The following is an 18,800-nucleotide window of genomic DNA, read 5'->3' as shown; positions in this document are numbered from 1 at the left end:
TCCGCCTCAAAGAAATGCGCTAAAGGGAGGCGCTCTCTTCTTACGCCTGGTTGTTGCGCTGCCATTTTATTGGTGGGACAAAAAAAAGTATGCTAAGTTTTATTATTAATAAGATGCTTGGAGAACTAGCACAGGTTTGTAACTGGACAGCAGTGCAAACACTTTTATCTTTATTTAGCTTCTTATTCAGCAGCTCTCCAGTTTACTATTTCAGCCATCTGGTTGCTAGGGTCCAAATTCCCCTAGCAACCATGCACTGATTCGAATAAGAGTCTGGAATATAAATAGGAGAGGCCTGAATAGAAAGAGGAGTAATAAAAAGTAGTAATACATTTGTAGCCTCACAATATTTGTTTTTAGATGGGGGGTCAGTGACGGCCATTTGAAAGCTGAAAAGATTCAGAAGTAATTAAAAAAACTATAAAAAGGGGAAAAAATGAAGACCATTTGAAACGTTGCTTCTCAATAGCAGCAATGATCCAGGACTTCAAACTTGTCACAGGGGGTCACCATCTTGGAAAGTGTCTGTGACACTCACATGCTCAGTGGGCTCTGATTGGCTGTTGAGAAGCTAAGCTTAGGGCTCGTCACTAATTATCCAGCAGAAAATGACCTTCCCTGGCTGTAATATAAGATGATGCTACAGGTTTGCTGATTATTAAATTCTGATGCTAATTGCACTGGTTTCTGTGCTGCCGTGTAGTAATTATCTGTATTAATTACTAATCAGCCTTATATTGTGACATTTCTATTCTATGTGTACTGTATATTGTGAGTGGCTCCCTAAGCTCAGTAAGTGACAGCAGCACAGAGCATGTGCAGTGAATCAGCAGAAAAGATGGGGAGCTACTGGGGCATCTTTGCAGACACAGATCTTTACTGCTAAAGGGCTGGGGTTGCCTTGGGCTGGTACAGAAGCACAAAACATAACGTACAACATTTCTACCTACTTCTTTAGTTATGCTTTGGTTCTCCTTTACTAAACCATGAATTTATCTGGTCGGGCTTTTTGGGGCAAAAACTCAAATTTCTCTTGGAAAAAAAACTCAAAATTTTCAAGATTTATTATAACCCAATGCTGCAAAAAGCCAGAATCCAAAAATCCACCATCTCAGACCTGTCCAAATGGGAGATGCCCCTATCCCGATTGGAAATTATCGTGTTTTGTGCTGGGTTTAGCCCAATAATCCTATATAAATCCAATATTAATCCGATATTTTGGGCAAAAAAAAAAAACTGATTCGGGGATAAAGTTTGGGTTTTCTCATGATTTTATTGGGTCTTTTTTTTACTTCATTAATAAATAAGATAAAATTGGGGATGGGAGTTTGGTTGAGCTTTTTTAATTTAAATTATGAGATAAATATATAAATTCGGATTTTAGTTAATAACCCCCTTATATTGATTGAGTGTGTGTGTGTGTGTATTCAGTATATTGTGAGTGGGTCCCTAAGCTCAGTAAGTGACAGCAGCACAGAGCATGTGCAGTGAATCAGCAGAAAAGAAGATGGGGAGCTACTGGGGCATCTTTGGAGACACAGTTCTTTACTGCTAAAGGGCTGTGGTTGCCTTGGGCTGGTACAGAAGAACAAAACATAATGTACAACATTTCTAGCTACTTCTTTAGTTTAATTTTCCTTGTCCTTTTTAAAGTTAAGCTTTAGATCTCCTTTAAAAGATAATTCACACAGGTAGCCACCTCCCTAGAGATCTTTTCTTCTTTCCTTTGGATAAGATTCAATTCTCTTACCCACCAGATAAAAAAAAAAATATATATCATTTATACTATTACAAAATAAATACATTTTCAATGTTAGTTTAAATGTAGAACTGCTAATCAATACAATATCCCTCCTAAACAGTTGATACCGAACAATTTTCAAAGGTCACCTTTAAAAAGTCAGAGAGAATGAACCACAAACTGAGAGAGAGTGTGGTCTGTGGCCTCCAAAGCACAGCCTTGATGCGTCTATTTAACTTTTATTTTTAAATAAAATGTATTTTATACAATAAGACAAAGCTTTAAAAATAACGAAGACATCCCGTAAATCTTGAGATCGGAATGGCAGTGTTGTAGGTTTAGCGACGTTACTCTCTGGAGCTAATGCCGCTTACTGTTGGCTCGAGCCTGATCAGAAAGCCACTTGTAATGCCACAATCATTTCATTCGATTAGAAGTGAAGGGAGAACACTTTTCATGCAGAACTAACAAGGTCCCAGCAAGTTTTATTTTACCACAATTTTAACCAGTTTCTCACAGTTCAGTGAAAGTTTTCCATTGTTTAATCAATAGAAATAAATATGCCTTGTGTCCTCCTGTAATAGGGTTCTAAAAACAAGGGAGAATTTCCAACAGAGATAAAAAAAAAAAAATTTTTTTAAAAAGGCTTTTCAGACCATTGAGAATCCAGATAACATTTTTTTTCTGGCACGAAAGAACCATTTCTACAGTAGAAAAAGAAAACATACCTTAACTACAATTTATTAGCAACATTAAATAGGCAACGGCTGAAGAGTAAACAAAAATTTCACAGTCCACATAAAGCGTCCATGGCAAGGCCACGTTTAGTATAAACCCTGTTCCGAGTGGTTTCTGGACTCACTTTAGTGGTTCAACAGTAAAAAAAAAAAACAGACACCAGTATCTTCTCATGCCCATGAGATCCTTATATTAGTGCTATATTTTCTTCCATGTGCACTTCAACTTTGTTGTCCCATCAAGCCCTTAAGAAGAATGAAGATTTGTTTGCAGATATAGAAAAATATCATTCTATTAAATGTAACTTTGCTTAAAAAAATCCTGAGGGAAAAGGTCTTTTCCATAAAAAATTACAACATACCATTTCACATGTGCAATTATTTGGGTATTAAAAAAAAAAAACCAAAAAAAAGAACACCCCAGTTTTGGTAAAAGTATAATCAAGTATGTGGCGTGTACTGAGTCATTTGGGCAGGATAGTTGTCGAATACAGCGTCCAGAGATGCTCGCTTTTTCCGGATGCTGCGCCCTGAGGAAATGAGGTCGGCGTATCCGCGCTGGTGGGAGAAGGCGTAAGCCGAGCGGCGAGTAGACACACCACGTGTAAAAGGTTTGGGTTTCGCCCTCTGCTCAACTTCCGCTTTGAATTTTTTGCCTTTCTTTTGAATCTTGTGGAAAGAAAGAAAAGAAATCTTGTAATAGAGGAAATATAATACTCTGTAACCAATCTTGTATATAGTAACAATCTTGTATATAGTAACAAAGCAGCAGATATCAATGTTTTTTTATAACTTTTGAGTTTTTACAATTTTTTGTTATGTACATATTGGCTGGGATCATCCTGCCCGAGTGCATGAACCAAAGAAATCTATTGAGTATGACCAGCTTAAAGGAATTATTCAGTGTAAAAATAAAAACTGGGTAAATAGATAGGCTGTGCAAATTACATTTCTAATATAGTTAGCCAAAAATCTAATGTATAAAGGCTGGAGTGACTGGATGTGTAACATAATAGCCAGAACACTACTTCCTGCTTTTCAGCTCTCTTGGTTTCCACTGATTGGTTACCAGGCAGTGACTTGAGGGGGGCCACATGGGTCATAACTGTTGCTTTTGAATCTGAGCTGAATGCTGAGGATCAATTGCAAACTCACTGAACAGTTATGTCCCATGTGGCCCCCTAATAGTCACTGACTAACTCAGAGTTAGAGAGCTGAAAAGCAGGAAGTAGTGTTCTGGCTATTATGTTACACATCCAGTCACTCCAGTCTTTATACATTACATTTTTGGCTGACTATATTATAAATTATTTTTATTTTGCACAATCTATTTACCCAGTTTTTATTTTTACACTGAACTGTTCCTTTAAATCATAATTGATCAATCTATTATAAGTGTGACTTCATGACCACTAGGTCCATTGCTTGGATTTAGGAAAAAAAAGTCATCAGATATCATAGTGCATTGATAAAGCTATTGCCTTCTTTTGTACAATGATGCTTCTGCCATAGCGTTTATTTATGATCCATTAATAGTCAGAACGGATCCATTGTCTGTCTTGGGTATATATAAAATATGCACAATTCCTTCCCTAGTCAGAATATGGCAGATGTGTAGCCTGGTTGTGACCACAGCCTCCATAAATGCAGCCTTTGTCCCTTTTTATTTCTTTACACAATCTTAATCATTAAGATTTTTTCCTTTTTGACTGAGAGTCTGTTAAAAATGGCACTTTACTTGAAAAGATGTTACAAAGATTTAGCAGGGCAGAAGCTATTTATTTTACTGCCTAATGGGGCCAGGTCTGTTTATTTGGTCCAGTCATCGAAGTAGAGCCTCTGTGATGATTTATTAATTTTGTCTGATTCACTAGCAAAATGGAATCACTTTGGTTCCATGCATCCGTAGGTTCCATATATACAGAATATTTTCATTCAGGGCCAGAACTAAGGGTTGGTAGAGTAGACACGGGCCTAGGGCGCAAAGCTGGGGGCGGGGACACCAGGCAAGTACCTTCTCTGCCTTCTACCCCTAGTCCTACCCCAAGTCCTAGTCCTACCCCTATCATAGTCCTAGTCCTACCCCTAGTCCTACCCCAAGTCCTAGTCCTACCCCAAGTCCTACTCCTACCCCTAGTCCTACCCCTAGTCCTACCCCTACCATAGTCCTAGTCCTACCCCTACCATAGCCTAGTCCTACCCATAGTCTTAGGCCTGCCCATAGTCCTATCCCTAGTCCTACCCCTAGTTGTGTCCTACCCATAGTCCTAGTCGTGTCCTACCCTTAGTCCTACCACAAGTTCTAGTCCTACCCCTACCCCTAGTCCTAGTCCTACCCATACTTGTAATCAACCTAACTAAGCCGCACAAATCCAAATTGCTGGCAGCCCAATCCTATTGGGTTTATTTAATGTGTAAATCATTTTTAGCAAACTCATGCTATAAAGATTCAAATTACAGAATAATATTTTACTGAATCTGGAAAAACCCAGGTCCAAAGCATTCCGTATAATAGATCCTATAACTGCGGATTACTGAGAGAAAGTCTCAGAGAGACTAGCTAATGTAAAAGTGCTTCATTCACACAACAGATAACGACAACAAAATCTGATTAACTAAAACAGTATAATGCAAAACAGGATTGCTTGGAAGCTCCTTCCACTGTACTTACCTTATCACTTTCTGAGGGCCAAATTGTCTTTACCAAGAACCTTAAAGCCACGATTGGCAGAAGGCAGACACCGACTGTAAGGATTATAGTGAGCCAGAGATACGGTTGCCTTAAAGCATTTGGAGCAGCACCTGCAATGATACCAGTGTCCAGTTTATATCAAACCTTTAAACCAAGAGTGATCCGTGGCCAACCACTGGATTATATTACTGCATGATGCATCCAATATAAAGAAATGAGTGTTGCTGAAGGCAACACATTTATGTTTTTTGAGGAGCATATTCACCAGTACATGTATGCAGTGTCGGACTGGCCCACTGGGATACCAGGAAAACTCCCGGTGGGCCCTTCTGCATCTAAACATTTGGCCTATTTCATGGCCATTCATTATTTCCTTAACAAAAGGAAAGAAAAAGAAAAGAGACTAGGAGAATAGAGGTTGAGCGAGGAGAGGAAGAAAATAGTACTGAGAGTGGGCCCCTGGTCTAAAGTTTTTGGGTGGGCCCCTGGTGTCCCAGTCCGACACTGCATGTATGGGATCCGTTATCCAGAAAATTCCAAATTACAGAAAGTCCCATAGATTCCATTTTATCAAAATACTCCAAATTATTAAAAATAATGATTTCCTTTTTCTCTGTAATAATAAAACAGTAGCTTGTACTTGATCCCAACCAAGATATAATTAATCCTTTTTGGAAGCAAAACCTATCGGGTTTATTTAATGTTTAAATGATTTTCTAGTAGACTCAAGGTATGAAGATCCAAATTACGGAAAGATGCCTTATCCAGAAAACCCCAGGACCTGCGTATTCTGGATAACAGGTCCCATACTAGTACTGCCCAGGTGCAAATTTGCCCACTTATTACTGATTATTTCCCCCACTAACCAACTTCTAGAAGGTGTTAAATTTACTTAAAAATCACAGCAGATTGAAAATATTACTGATTTTCATGTAACTTCTAATGAAATTTTAAAGAATGCTGATGTTGTCTTTGAGGAAAACATTGTATAAATTCATGAATTGTTCAGAGCTGGCAAACTCCCATTATTTCCAATATGAAGAACTTGTTTTGGACAAAAATGGTAAAAAAATTAAAAAAAAATCTAGGACATTTTAATGCTCAACAATAATAATGAGTTGTTCAAATGCTACAAATTAATGGGATTTTACTATTTCAAAAACAATCTCTTTGACTGAAAGGACAAGCATTTCACTTTAATGGAAACCTTTAGCTTTACAAATAGGCAATGTCAACATTGACATTTTTTATCGAAGGACGTCCAAGTAGTCAACAAGACTACTTCCATGTTAATATAGCTAGGGCAAATAATGTCCCTATTCCTCAATTGCCAAACTTGTAGATGACAGACTTCCCCAATTGCATACAATAAACAACAGAGTAGAAGGTACAAATAACGATGGAGGCGCTCCTCTATCTTATACCTGTAAAGATGAACATGGATGGTAAGAGAACATGGATTCCAGCACTGTGGAGATCGAACATTATTCCAAAGTATATTGCTATACTTCCAAAGATTGAGAACGCGTTGACAAAAGTCCAGTATGACGTGTCCAACCCAATCTGTTTATCACAAAAAAAAATTTCATTACAAAAATATGTACATTAGGCTTAAGATCTGGAAGTAGAATGTTGCTTATGGTAATGCTATCATGGATCTTAATGTAGTCTTTATAGTTGGCCATATTTTAAAGGGTAAGTCTATAATAGAATAAGGCTAGAAATGCTATATTTTGTATACTAAACATAAACATAAACTTACTGCACCACAAGCCTAATCAAACAAATGATTTATGCTTTCAAAGTTGGCCACAGGGGGTCACCATCTTGTAACTTTGTTAAACATCTTTGCAAGACCAAGACTGTGCACATGCTCAGTGTGGTCTGGGCTGCTTAGGGATCGTAATAAATTATCAAAACAGCACAAGTCAAATAATATCTGCCAGAAGTCGATACAGCAAGACTGATTAATAATCAGAATATACAGACTGCACTGGGTCCTGTGTAGTTTAATGTGGATTTTATAGTTTTTGTATTGTTTAATACAAACTTTCTCCAACTCTGCAGAACCAGTGGCTGCAGCAAAGAAATCCTCCAAATAGAATCTCAGTTTATCTGTTTGAATCTGGCTCCTTGATATTTGTCCCTACAGCTGGAGTTGGAAACAGTAAAGGGGATGTAAAGGCAAAATAAAATCCAATAAAAATCTCACCGACTACTTTACAGGGAAACAAACAAAGCTGCTTTAGTTCTGCATGGCTGTGAAGTAAGGCGGGGGCTCCCCCTGCTGTTCATAAGTATGATTGTTTCCCTGCCCAGCAGTTAGGAACAGTCTGACAATTCCTATCCACAGCAGTAAATGAAGGGGGAAACTGCATACAGTCAGGTTTCTTATAAAAATGGTACACATTTTTTAATTAAAGTATATTGGAGATAGGTTTCTTTTTCATTAAAGAAAGTAAAAATGGGTTTTTCTTTTCTTTCCTTTACATGCCCTTTAAGTGTTGTCATAACACTCTTGTGCTCTCTCTAGATTTTGTGAAGGACGGAGATTGGCACTGGCAATGACAGTTGAAAATTGAAACAATAGTATTTTTCTAATAAAACAACCCCCTATTAAGTGTTCTGCCCCCCTCAGGATATATGCACAAGTACCCCAGCTCACTTGTCATATGCATGCATGTGATGTAGATATGGTCATTGTTGGGGGCTGTGTAAATAAATAATAATAATAATGTTTTTGAATTAGAATCCTCAGGCTATGTCTGTTGAGTTTATTTAAAACTACAGGTTTTTTTTACATAAGCTTCTCACTGTAAAAACATTTCCATCCATCATGCTCTCTGTAGCAACGAAAAACACTGCAATTTTCATGGTTTTGGGGAGCAAAACATAACTGTTTTCTGAAGCTGTTACTGTTCTGTGTTAAACAAACCCACTGTGCAGCCTGCACAATAACTGGTAGATGAACAACTATCAACTTGCCTGGAAATTGACCGTTATGACGAGCGCCGTGGCAGTTGTGACCGCAAACGACTGGTAATCCGAAGGTGCTTCTCCATCTTGCCCCATGGTTAACAGGAAAGCTCCGTATGGAATGAAGAAAATAATGAGCGACGTAACAATGCCGTGAAACAGACTCAAAAAGAATTTCTTGTAGTTGAAGAGCAAATCTTTCTGTCCAGGTATGTACAAATTAGGAAATGCAAGGCTCAGCTTGTCACTCACATCCTGCAGAGGAAGAGAAAAGATGCTTAGTTTTGCAGTTTTTGGATCAGTAATAAGTGGCACAAAATGTTCACCAGAATGAGTAACTAGGATTGTCACCTCCTTTAATAACAACCTCAAGTTGAATGTGTGGTGTTTATACAAATGGCCTGTAGGTGTCACTGTACACAAGTTATACTGTGTATACTTTCTATACAGCTTATATTGTTAGAGTAGAAGTTACTGTTGAAGTGTAATGGCTACATGAACCTGCTAGTAAAGCACTGTTATACTCTACTCATCCTCGGCTACCAACGGTTTGCTGCATGGCTGCGTAGAATACATATGGGGATGAGGCAGCATCTCTACTACTAACCCATATCAATCAATTTGCAGGTAGCATTTACAAACATTGAATTGGTTGCTGTGTCTTACTTGTGCAAACATTGTAAAAATTACTAAATATACTCGTGTTCAGTAGATGAGACGTCTACCACCTACCTTCTGATTAAAGGTTGTGGTTATTCCCCTTGTGCAAACTTTGCAACTTTTAATAAATGTTAATTAAAGGAGAAGGAAAGCTACGGAGGCATTTTATTGCCAATAGATTAGCTACAATAGTGCACGCTAGAATGCTATATTTATTCTGTAGAATGTTTTACCATACCTGTGTAAAAAGCTCTAGGAACTCTCTGTCTGTTTAGGATAGGAGCTGCAGTATTAACATGGTGTGACATCACTTCCTGCCTGAGTCTTTCCCTGCTCAGATTACAGTAGAGAAGGGAGGGGGAGGGGAAGAGAAGCAAACTGAGCATGCTCTTGCCCAGGGCAATGAGGTTTAAGATGAAGGCAGGAAGTCTGATACAGAAGCCCATGTTTACACAATAGAAGGAAATAAATGCAGTGTTTCTTTTGACAGGGGACTCAGAGCAGCATTACTTTGGGGGTTTACTGTTATATTTAGATGGACCTTTCTGATAAGGCTTACTTAGTTTTAACCTTTCCTTCTCCTTTAAGTAAACTGCTGTGCAAATTAATAAAGAGTCTCAGTGCTTTTATATAAACACACATTCAGTTGTGTTCAGAATAACAGTGAACAGTGAATAATACTCAAAAAAGCTTTTATTTCCATACAAACAAATGCATTGGGAACACTGCACATTTTATTACAAATCAAAACGAAGAAATATGGATCAAATTTGTGCGATTCCTTTACAGAAAGTGAAGAAAAGGAAATATTAGGCTGTTCCAAGAAATAGCAGTGTCTGCATTCTTCTTTGCAAACTCAAACATTCACTGTATAAACTAAAAAAATGTTTCAAGATTTTGCTTTCCTTTGACTCACTGAGCTAATCCTCAACCAATACTCGCGCCTTAATCCAATAGAAAACCTGTGGGGTGACATCAAAAATACTGTTTTTCAGGCAAAAGCAAGAAATGCAGAAGAATTGTGGAAATGTAACAGGTTGTTGGAAGTTGGTGGACTCCATGCAACTATTTTTTGGAACAGCCTAATATTTCCTTTTCTTCTAACACAAATGTGATCCTTTTTTCTTCATAATTTGGAATTAAATGTGCAGTGTTCCCAATGCATTTGTATGTATGGAAATAAAATCTATTATAAGGATTTTGAGCTTTAATCACTTTTTTTAAGCACACTGCTGTTATTCTATACTATATGTACATATATATACTTTTTAAGGTGATTGCATGCAATTAAAGGGTTGTTGACCTTTGGGTTAACATTAAGTATGCAGAGAGGGATATTCTGAGACAATTTGCAATTGGTGTTAATTTTTTATGGTTTTTGAGTTATTTAGCTTTTTATACAGCAGCTCTCCTGTTTGCAATTTCAGCAATCTGGTTGCTAGGGACCAAATTACCCTAGCAACCATACACAATGTTAATATGAATAGGAGAGGCCTGAATAGAAAAATGAGAACTAAAAGTAGCAATAACTGTAAATTTGTAGCCTTACAGAGCATTCATTTTTTTAGATAGGGTCAGTGACCTCCATTTGAATGCTGGAAAGAGTTTTAAGAAACTGGCAAATAATTAAAAAAAATATTTAAAAAAAGACAATTTAGATAAGTTTGTTAGAAATGGCCATTCTATAACATACTAAAATTTAATTCAAAGGCAAATCACCCCTTAAATGTCAGACAAATACTTTTTAAATACCTTACATTTCTTTGAAATAAGCTACAATATGAAAAAGAAATTAACTTTTGTTGCTCTGTCTGCTCTGCTTTTACTGCACGCAGATGATATAGAATGCTCGCCCCAGACTGAAGTACAAATATATATATATATATATACATACATACACACACATACACACATACATACATACATACATACATACACACACATACACACCTTCATTTAAATAGCACTAATATACAAAGGGGTGTGCATGGTCACCATGATTATAAAGTTCTAGTTAGATACTATACCTGATCCAACAAGCCAACCAGGAGAACAGGAAGACTGGTGTACAGAACATTGTAGAGTGTTATGAACCAATCCTCATAAACAGTCTGGAGATAGGCAGAAAACATTTTAAATAATTAATTCAGGCAGTTAAATATACATATATGTATTTACACACATACCTATACACACCTATCTATACACTCACAAATATAAGATTGTTTATTCACTTTCCTATACTAAACTGTAGATGTTAAGATCACTATAGCTGTAGATATTATGCTTAATTAATCATTCATGCAACTCTTAAACAGAATCCCAATAACATCCAGCAGGGTGTTCCACAACCTCACTGCCCTCTCCATGAACACTTGCTTACCTGGGCTGAAAATCCATTGAAGAAAGCGTACCAGAAGTGAACCAATGTAAACGAGAAATTCTTGTAGAAGAAATAGCGTAAGAATTTGCACATGCGTATATACGACCAGCGCCCATGAACCAGTAGAAGTCTTTGAAGGTATTTGAATTGGGCAAAGGAGTAGTCGCTGGACATAACAGCTTGCATTCCTTCCTGTCCACTTATACCGACACCAATATGGGCAGCTGTAACATACGACGACACATAAGGAGTTGCTTAGTATGTTAGTAAATGCATGCCTTTTTAGAAAAAGGTCTACAAATAGGGACATGTTTGTCATAAGGTGATGAACTTGGGTTGCACTCGGGGCAATGGCCTTGGGCTGCACTCGGGGCAATCGCCTTGGGATAAACTTTAAAGTGTAGCTTTTACTAATACAGCATGGGACAGTCATATAAATACTTTTTTTTTGCGTGACATTGCTTCATACTTACTCTTAATCATGTTAACATCATTTGCACCATCTCCAATAGCCAATGTAACAGCTTTTTTGTATCTCTTCACCAGATCAACCACCATGGCCTTTTGCTTGGGAGTCACTCTACAGCAGATAACGGCATTGCACTCACAGGCCAAATCAACAAAGCTCCTCTGCCTCTTCTCTTTCACTGCATAGGCTTTCAGTTTGTCCGCCAGCTGCTGCTCTTTCTCCTCTTTGGTCCTGGGAAATTTTAGCTTCAGACGTTTCTTTTTCCTTTTCTTTTTCTCAAGAAGAATTTCATTCTGTCACACCAAAGACCAAACCAAAAGGATTAAGTTGTTATTTTTCAAGTATATTTATAAAAGGTTGCAGTGGTGTCGAGATGTCACAATGGGAGCAACAGAACCTAAAGTAGTTGCTGAGTGGACTAAAGGGATTTTGTCATGATTTTTATGGTTTACTTTTTATTTTTAAATTACACTTTTTACATTGCAAATAATGCACTCTACCATTTAATATTTCATTCTTGAACCAACATATATTTTTTTTAGCTGTAATATTGGTGTGGAGGCAGCCATCTCAGTACGTTGTACCTAATTCTGAGCTTTGAGAAGGAGCCAGTGCTGGCACAGTAGAATTACTTTAGGCAGTTATTGTTGTTCCCCTTCTCATTGCACTTGAATACGACCCAGGCCGTGCAATAACAAAAGAGGGGGTTTAATCCTGCTTGGGTGCTATGCTCATTTCTACCACTAGGGAGCACTTTTAGCAATGCAATTGATTTCTGGCTTTATTTGGATCTGTAACATTTTGTAGCATTCATTTGGGCCTGTAACATCGCCAATGTTCAAATCTTCTCCAGCCTTCAGGAAAGCGGTTTCGTGGTAGGGTAAGGGGGCTTGGGGTGTTAGAAATCATTGCCTCTCATTATATTTAATGTATTTGGGCCCAAAATTCCCACTGCCTTTCACGGATATTTTTATATATATATATATATATATATATATATATATATATATATATATATATATATATATATATATATATATATATATATATATATATAGTGATGTGATCAAAACATTGAAATTTCTTTTGCTTGCTTATTAAAATCAGTTCATGTAACAGCCTGTTGAGTGCGGTACTTTTTTGTTATTTTATTCATATTTTACCTGCACCGAGGCATGCTGCGTTTATGTTTGGCGAGTGCTCCTCACCAAAGTATTGTGTAGTTTAGCTGGCAGAGAAGTGCCTGAAGCCACTAACTTTTTTTCAGGCAGAATAGGCAGTTTTACCTGTTCACCCACTAAAATTCAGGACAGTAGCAGCAGTGCTATTAGCCCATGCAGGCACTATCAGTTCAGTCAGATGAATCCTTCAGCAGAGGTGTCTGCTGCTATCTGGTTACCTTAACATTGTTCTGTTGTTAGGCTGCTGGGGGGGGAGGAAGGGAGTGGGCGATACCAATCCAACTTGCAGTGCAGCAGTAAAGAGTGACTGAAGTTTATAAGAGCACAAGTCACACGGATGGGGGCACCTGGGAAACATCACCTGTAGCCCCATGCTAAATATCAAATTTAATTGTAAAATAATCTATTTGCTCTTTTAAAAAATAGATTTCAGTGCAGAATTCTATTAACCGATGCTTTTTGGAGAAAATAATTATATTTTTAAGAACATTCCTACATTTAGTCAAGAGATGCTGGAAATATTGGGAATGGGTATGACTCAAATTTGCATGTGACCAGTGCTGCTGTGCTGACCAGGTGTCTCAGAAAGAGATCATACAATGCAACTTTGCATCAGATCCAACTTACACTGAGTCACTCTAAATAATTCTTCTATTTCCCTATGGATTGGCCTAATGAGAGCTAAAATGAATTGGCTATCATGCAGCCGCTTAAGAACATACGCTGCTCTCAAGCACAAGTGTCTATGAAAGAAAATAGAATGGAAAGCCCTGTCATTATGTCTCTGACGTAGGTTTGATGCATTGAATAAATCAGATGGATGCATAGAACGCAACAAAACATTTTCAATGGGAGTAAACATAAAAATTATGAATTAAAATCATATTTTAATCAAGAAATGTTCTCTTTTTCTTTACCATCAGCTTATCAATGACTGGAGTGGTGCAGTTTAGCACTTACATTATTAAAAACCACCATCTTATTCTTATTTTTTCTAATGTACGTACCAGCCAGGAACCGGTTATGATTAGTGCATGTTTTTTATCAGAAGGTAAATAGGGTCCCACTTGGTTGCCTAGAGTTGCTCCTTGATTCCCAGCCATTTGGTTTCTCTGATTCTCCATTCGGGTCTGTAAGTGAGCGCTGCAAACACAGATTAATTTATTTATTTTGTTAACACAAATCAAAACTTTCTGAGCCCATTATACACCCCTCCCCAAACCTCTGTTTTATAGGCTTTTAAATTGTAGTTAGTTACTCCCTGTAGGCCCTTTATTTTCCTGGGAATGCAACAGCTGAGATTGCCGATTATCTACAGCGGCTAAAGCTCCCAGAATCCCACAATGACCCCCCTCAAAGGACTACTATATACAGGAATGGAACCTGTTATCGAGAATGCTCAGGACCTTGGATTTTCTGGATAAGGGGTAATTTTAATCCTTAAATCAACTAAAATATCACATAAACGGTAAACCCAATAGGATTGTGTTGCTTCCAATATGGATTAATTATTTCTAGTTGGGATCAAGTACAAGCTACAGTTTTATTATTAAACAGAAATTTTTTTTAAAAAAAATGTGAATTCTTTGATTCAAATTGAGTCTTTGGGAGGTGGCCTTTCCATAATCCAGGGCTTTCTGGATAACGGGTTTCCAAATAACCGATCCTATACCTGTAATTAATTACAGACACCAAAAAGTTGTGTTTTATTCTTGCCCTGAAAATACTGAAGATTCCCCTATTACACACACAAATTCCCACAAATATACAAGTACAACCATCAAACAAACATCAAAGAACAAGTGTTCTTCTAATTTGTTTTTTCTAGTTTTCAAGGTACTAGCAATATAAAACTGCTAACATAAGGCATTTAAACCACAGCGACACCTGCTGGTCATTTCAGCAAACTGGCTATAGTCAGTTGAAAATTAATTTTGAGAGAAAAGGCATCAGATAACTCTTCTCTCCTCAATATTTTCAAAGTAGAGCAAAATCACAATTTTCATTTTTTAAAAAAAAATAAAAAATACTTGACATTTCTTACGTAATATCTTCTCCATAGAGGATTTCAGTATCATCATCTAAGAGTTTGCAAGAATATCCAATGTTTTCTGCAGTTTCTAGAAGAAATAGGGGATTATGTTACTATAGATCATTTTCAGTTTATTAGTACATCAATTATATAATACTTTAATATACCTCTCATATATAATTAAAGGGGTTGTTCACCTTTAAATTAACTGTTAGTATGATGCAGAGTGATATTCTAAGACAATTTGTAATTGGTTTTCATTTTTTATTATGTGTTTTTTGAGTTATTTAGCTTTTTATTCAGCAGCTCTCCAGTTTGCCATTTCAGCAATCTTGTTGCTAGGGTCCAAATTACCCTAGCAACCATGCACTAATTTAAATACGAGACTGGAATATGAATAGGAAAGGCCTGAATATAAAGATGAGTAATAAAAAGTAGCAATAGCAATACATTTGTAGCCTTACAGAAGAGAATAATTCACAATAAATATTAATAAAGACCAGTTGAAAAGTTGCTTAGAATTGGCCACTCTATAACATACTAAAAGTTAACTTAAAGGGGAACCATCCCTTTAATTTGTACCCAGTATTTTTGTTTATGAAATGTATTTTTTTGCTTTTCCGAATTCACAGTTCTTTTCAAATGTATTTTTCTTTTAAACCTTCTAGTGATGGCTTATACATTCACAGACATCCTGCACCAACTACATTCAACAATTCCGAAGTGCTGCGGCTGCTTTGATGATTGGATAATCAGAAACGAATTGTATAATAATTAAAGGAGAAGGAAAGGTGTTTTTACTTGGGGGGTGCCAAAAGTTAGGCACCCCCAAGTGATTCTATCCATTTATCCGACACCCTGAGCCAGTGCTCCTATCAGCAGAAAACTGCACCGGGGCTATACCAGAGAGCACCACGCTCATGCGCAGTAGAATGAAATAGTCGGCTTGTTCATTAAAGTTTGGCTTTTCTCTCTACTGCGCATGTGCAGCCATGAGAAGAAAGAAGAAGATCGCTTCGTGGTGCTCGCTGGAATAAAGCAGTTTTCTGCTGATAGGAGCACTGGCCCAGGGTGTCGGGTAAGTAAATACATCGTTTGGGGTGCCTAACTTTTGGCAATCCCAAGTAGAAAATGCCTTTCCTTCACCTTTAAAGGATCTTTACAAATGTATTTGTATTAGGGATGCACTGAATCCACTATCCACTATTTTGGATTAAACTGAACCCACGAATCCTTCTTAAAAGATCCTGCCGAATACCGAACCGAATCCTAATTTGAATATACAAATTAGGGGTTGGAAGGGGAAAACATTCTCTACTTCCTTGTTTTCTGGCAAAAAGTCACGCAATTTCCCTCCCGCCCCTAATCTGCATATGCAAATTTGGATTTGGTTCGGCCAGGCAGAAGGATTCGGCTGAATCCTGCTGAAAAAGGCAGAATCCTGAAACGAATCCTGGATTCAGTGCATCACTAATTTGTATGGTCCGTATGTAATTCCATCCTAGTGCACAAAACTGTAGAGTCACTGTGAGTAGAGAGGAATGTAGTCTGCTATAACAGTATAGGGAATAGAGAAGACTCCTACCTTTTTTATCCCCAGTAAGAACCCAGATCTTTATATCAGCACGGGCCAAGTTGAATATTGTGCTGCTCACATCATCCTGCAACTTGTCTTCAATAGCTGTAGCTCCCAATAGCTGTTACATAAGAAAATTGACGGTAATTAGGGTAAAATTGCAACAGTCACACTTGAGAAAACCCACAAGGCAAAGAAGAAATGGAGTCTTGAGATAAATGCAAGACTTGTGTTTACATAAGAGAAAGAACATTTATGTAATATTTTCTTCCTCAGACAAGCCTTCCTTGGGTAAACTGAATTTGCTGGAGGATCAGAAGATAAAGGGAGTCTCTAGAATAAGATCTAATCTCAGAGAAATAGATGCCCTGGTTTTAGGGGACATATAAATATACAGAATTAACAAACCTATAAAATTTTCCTCTGTAAAAGGTTTTGTTTTGGGTTTTTTTTTGCATAAAGGATAAGTAAACCTTTAAAATAAGAGAATGTAAAATTGACGAGGGGCTATTCTAAGCACTTTTGTCATTTACATTCTTAATTTTTTCCAAGACTATAAGTAATACATATACCGTTAATATAAGTAAATTTTGTTACAACAGCACCACCTGCTGGTCAGTTTCCCACCAGTCTGACCACCAAGTAGTCAAGGAAGTTGTCAGGAGAAAGAAAGAGGCTGATCTGATGTTCTTCTGCTTAGGGACAATTTGAGAAAGATTTCTAATGTTTTTTCCTAAGCAGAAGAACATCAGAGCAGCCTCTTTCTTTCTCCTGACAACTTCCTTGACAACTCCTGACAACTTCCTGGACTGGTGGGAAACTGACCAGCAAATGGCGCTGTTGTAATTAAATTAATTTATATTAACAGTACATGCATCATTTAATATCTTGGAATGTAAAGAAAATAAATAATGAATGTACATTGCCAAAGTGCGTAGAATAGCCCCCTCATCAATTTTACACTCACTTATTTTAATGGTTCGCTTATCCTTTAAAGGATAAATAAACCTTTAAAATAAGTAAATGTAAAATTGATGAGGGTGCTATTTTAAACACTTTTGTAATTCACATTCATTATTTTCTTAAGGGATACATGTACTGTTAATATGAATTTATTTTGTTACAACATCGCCATCTGCCCGTCAGTTTCCTGACTACAATGTAGTCAAGGAATTTTTTAGGAAAGAGAAAGAGGCTGCTCTGACATTCTTCTGCTCAGGGAAAGAATTAGAAACCTTTCTGAAATATTTCCTAAGCAGAAGAACATCAGAGCAGCCTCTTTCTTTCTCATGACAACTTCCTTGACTACTTGGTGGTCAGACTGGTGGGAAACTGACCAGCAGATGGCGCTGTTGGAACTAAATTCATTCATATTAACAGTACATTAGTGATGTGCGGGTCAGGGTTTCCCTGACCCGCACCCAACCCTAACCCGCCCTGCTCCAACCCGTGCCCGCTTCCAAGGGTACTTTTATAGACCTGCGCCGCCCTGCCGAGACTATAAAACCGGAACCCGGAAGTCGGATGCCGGCATTTGAAGGTGGCGGGGAGAGCAGGAGAAGAGCTCAACACGCACCCGCCTGCCACCCGCGAGGAGCACTGCGAGGTCGACCCGCAGTAAACCCGTACATGTATCCCTTAATATCTTGGAATAAAAACAAAATAAATAAATTAATGTACATTGCAAAAGTGCTTAGAATACCCCCCTTATCAATTTTGTATTTCACTTATTTTAAAGGTTTACTTATGCTTTAAAGTTACTAGGAGGGGCTTTTTGCTACCCATGGTAACTCGGGGGTTGCAGCTCCCCTGATTACATTTGCATAAAACTTTAGGTGAAATGAATGTATATTGAAACGTAGATATTAGGTAAGAACACCACAAAACTTTTCTGTGGTGGAAATGTGTAATTGTGATAAATGAACAATAGATGAAATGGTGCTGGTCCCTTACCATTAGGTCTGTTTCAATCAATTCATAGACTTTATCAAGCGCTTCATCACGGTTGCTTGTAGCTACACTGGCTTGATTGAATTTCTTGTTCCAGATCTCAAAGTCCCCTTTGCTGATGTCTTTGTAGCAAAGGCAGAGGGTCCTCAGGCTGGCATTAGCAAAAATCTGTATTGGGGATTAAATTTAATGTTCTCTGATCACTATTACCCAAACCATTTCCCCTACTAGTGAAAACATGTCAAAGACAGAAGATCAATAGGAATTCCTGCGGTTACAGCTCCTCTTCAGAAAAGGCAATCCGGCGATCCATCGTGCGGCGCAATTTCTCCTCCCTGCCTTCCTTATAGGAGATAGCCGGGGAGGATAAATCAAGCGCTGCACGATGGATAGTCGCCCTGTT

The 18,800-nt window shown here is 37.7% G+C and overlaps 1 protein-coding gene across 2 annotated transcripts in view; it reads right to left on the bottom strand.

The window, feature by feature from the left end:
* Window positions 1-1,932: 1,932 nt before the first annotated feature.
* atp8b1.S (ATPase phospholipid transporting 8B1 S homeolog) overlaps window positions 1,933-18,800 on the bottom strand; it is a 56,363-nt gene continuing 39,495 nt past the window's right edge. For both annotated transcript variants that reach the window (XM_018244548.2, XM_018244547.2), the window contains exons 18-28: window positions 18,401-18,565; window positions 16,457-16,568; window positions 14,884-14,959; window positions 13,847-13,982; window positions 11,663-11,951; window positions 11,190-11,413; window positions 10,834-10,917; window positions 8,156-8,401; window positions 6,595-6,733; window positions 5,150-5,280; window positions 1,933-3,147 (exon numbers count right to left, since the gene is read on the bottom strand). In XM_018244548.2, the coding sequence (XP_018100037.1) occupies window positions 2,920-3,147; window positions 5,150-5,280; window positions 6,595-6,733; window positions 8,156-8,401; window positions 10,834-10,917; window positions 11,190-11,413; window positions 11,663-11,951; window positions 13,847-13,982; window positions 14,884-14,959; window positions 16,457-16,568; window positions 18,401-18,565 (1,830 nt within the window). In that variant the 3' untranslated portion in view covers window positions 1,933-2,919. The remainder of the gene's footprint in view (window positions 3,148-5,149; window positions 5,281-6,594; window positions 6,734-8,155; window positions 8,402-10,833; window positions 10,918-11,189; window positions 11,414-11,662; window positions 11,952-13,846; window positions 13,983-14,883; window positions 14,960-16,456; window positions 16,569-18,400; window positions 18,566-18,800) is intronic.

This window comes from Xenopus laevis, chromosome 1S (assembly GCF_017654675.1).
Source record: "Xenopus laevis strain J_2021 chromosome 1S, Xenopus_laevis_v10.1, whole genome shotgun sequence".
Classification (NCBI taxonomy): Eukaryota; Metazoa; Chordata; class Amphibia; order Anura; family Pipidae; genus Xenopus; species Xenopus laevis.
This window is presented reverse-complemented; position numbering and strand designations above follow the sequence as displayed.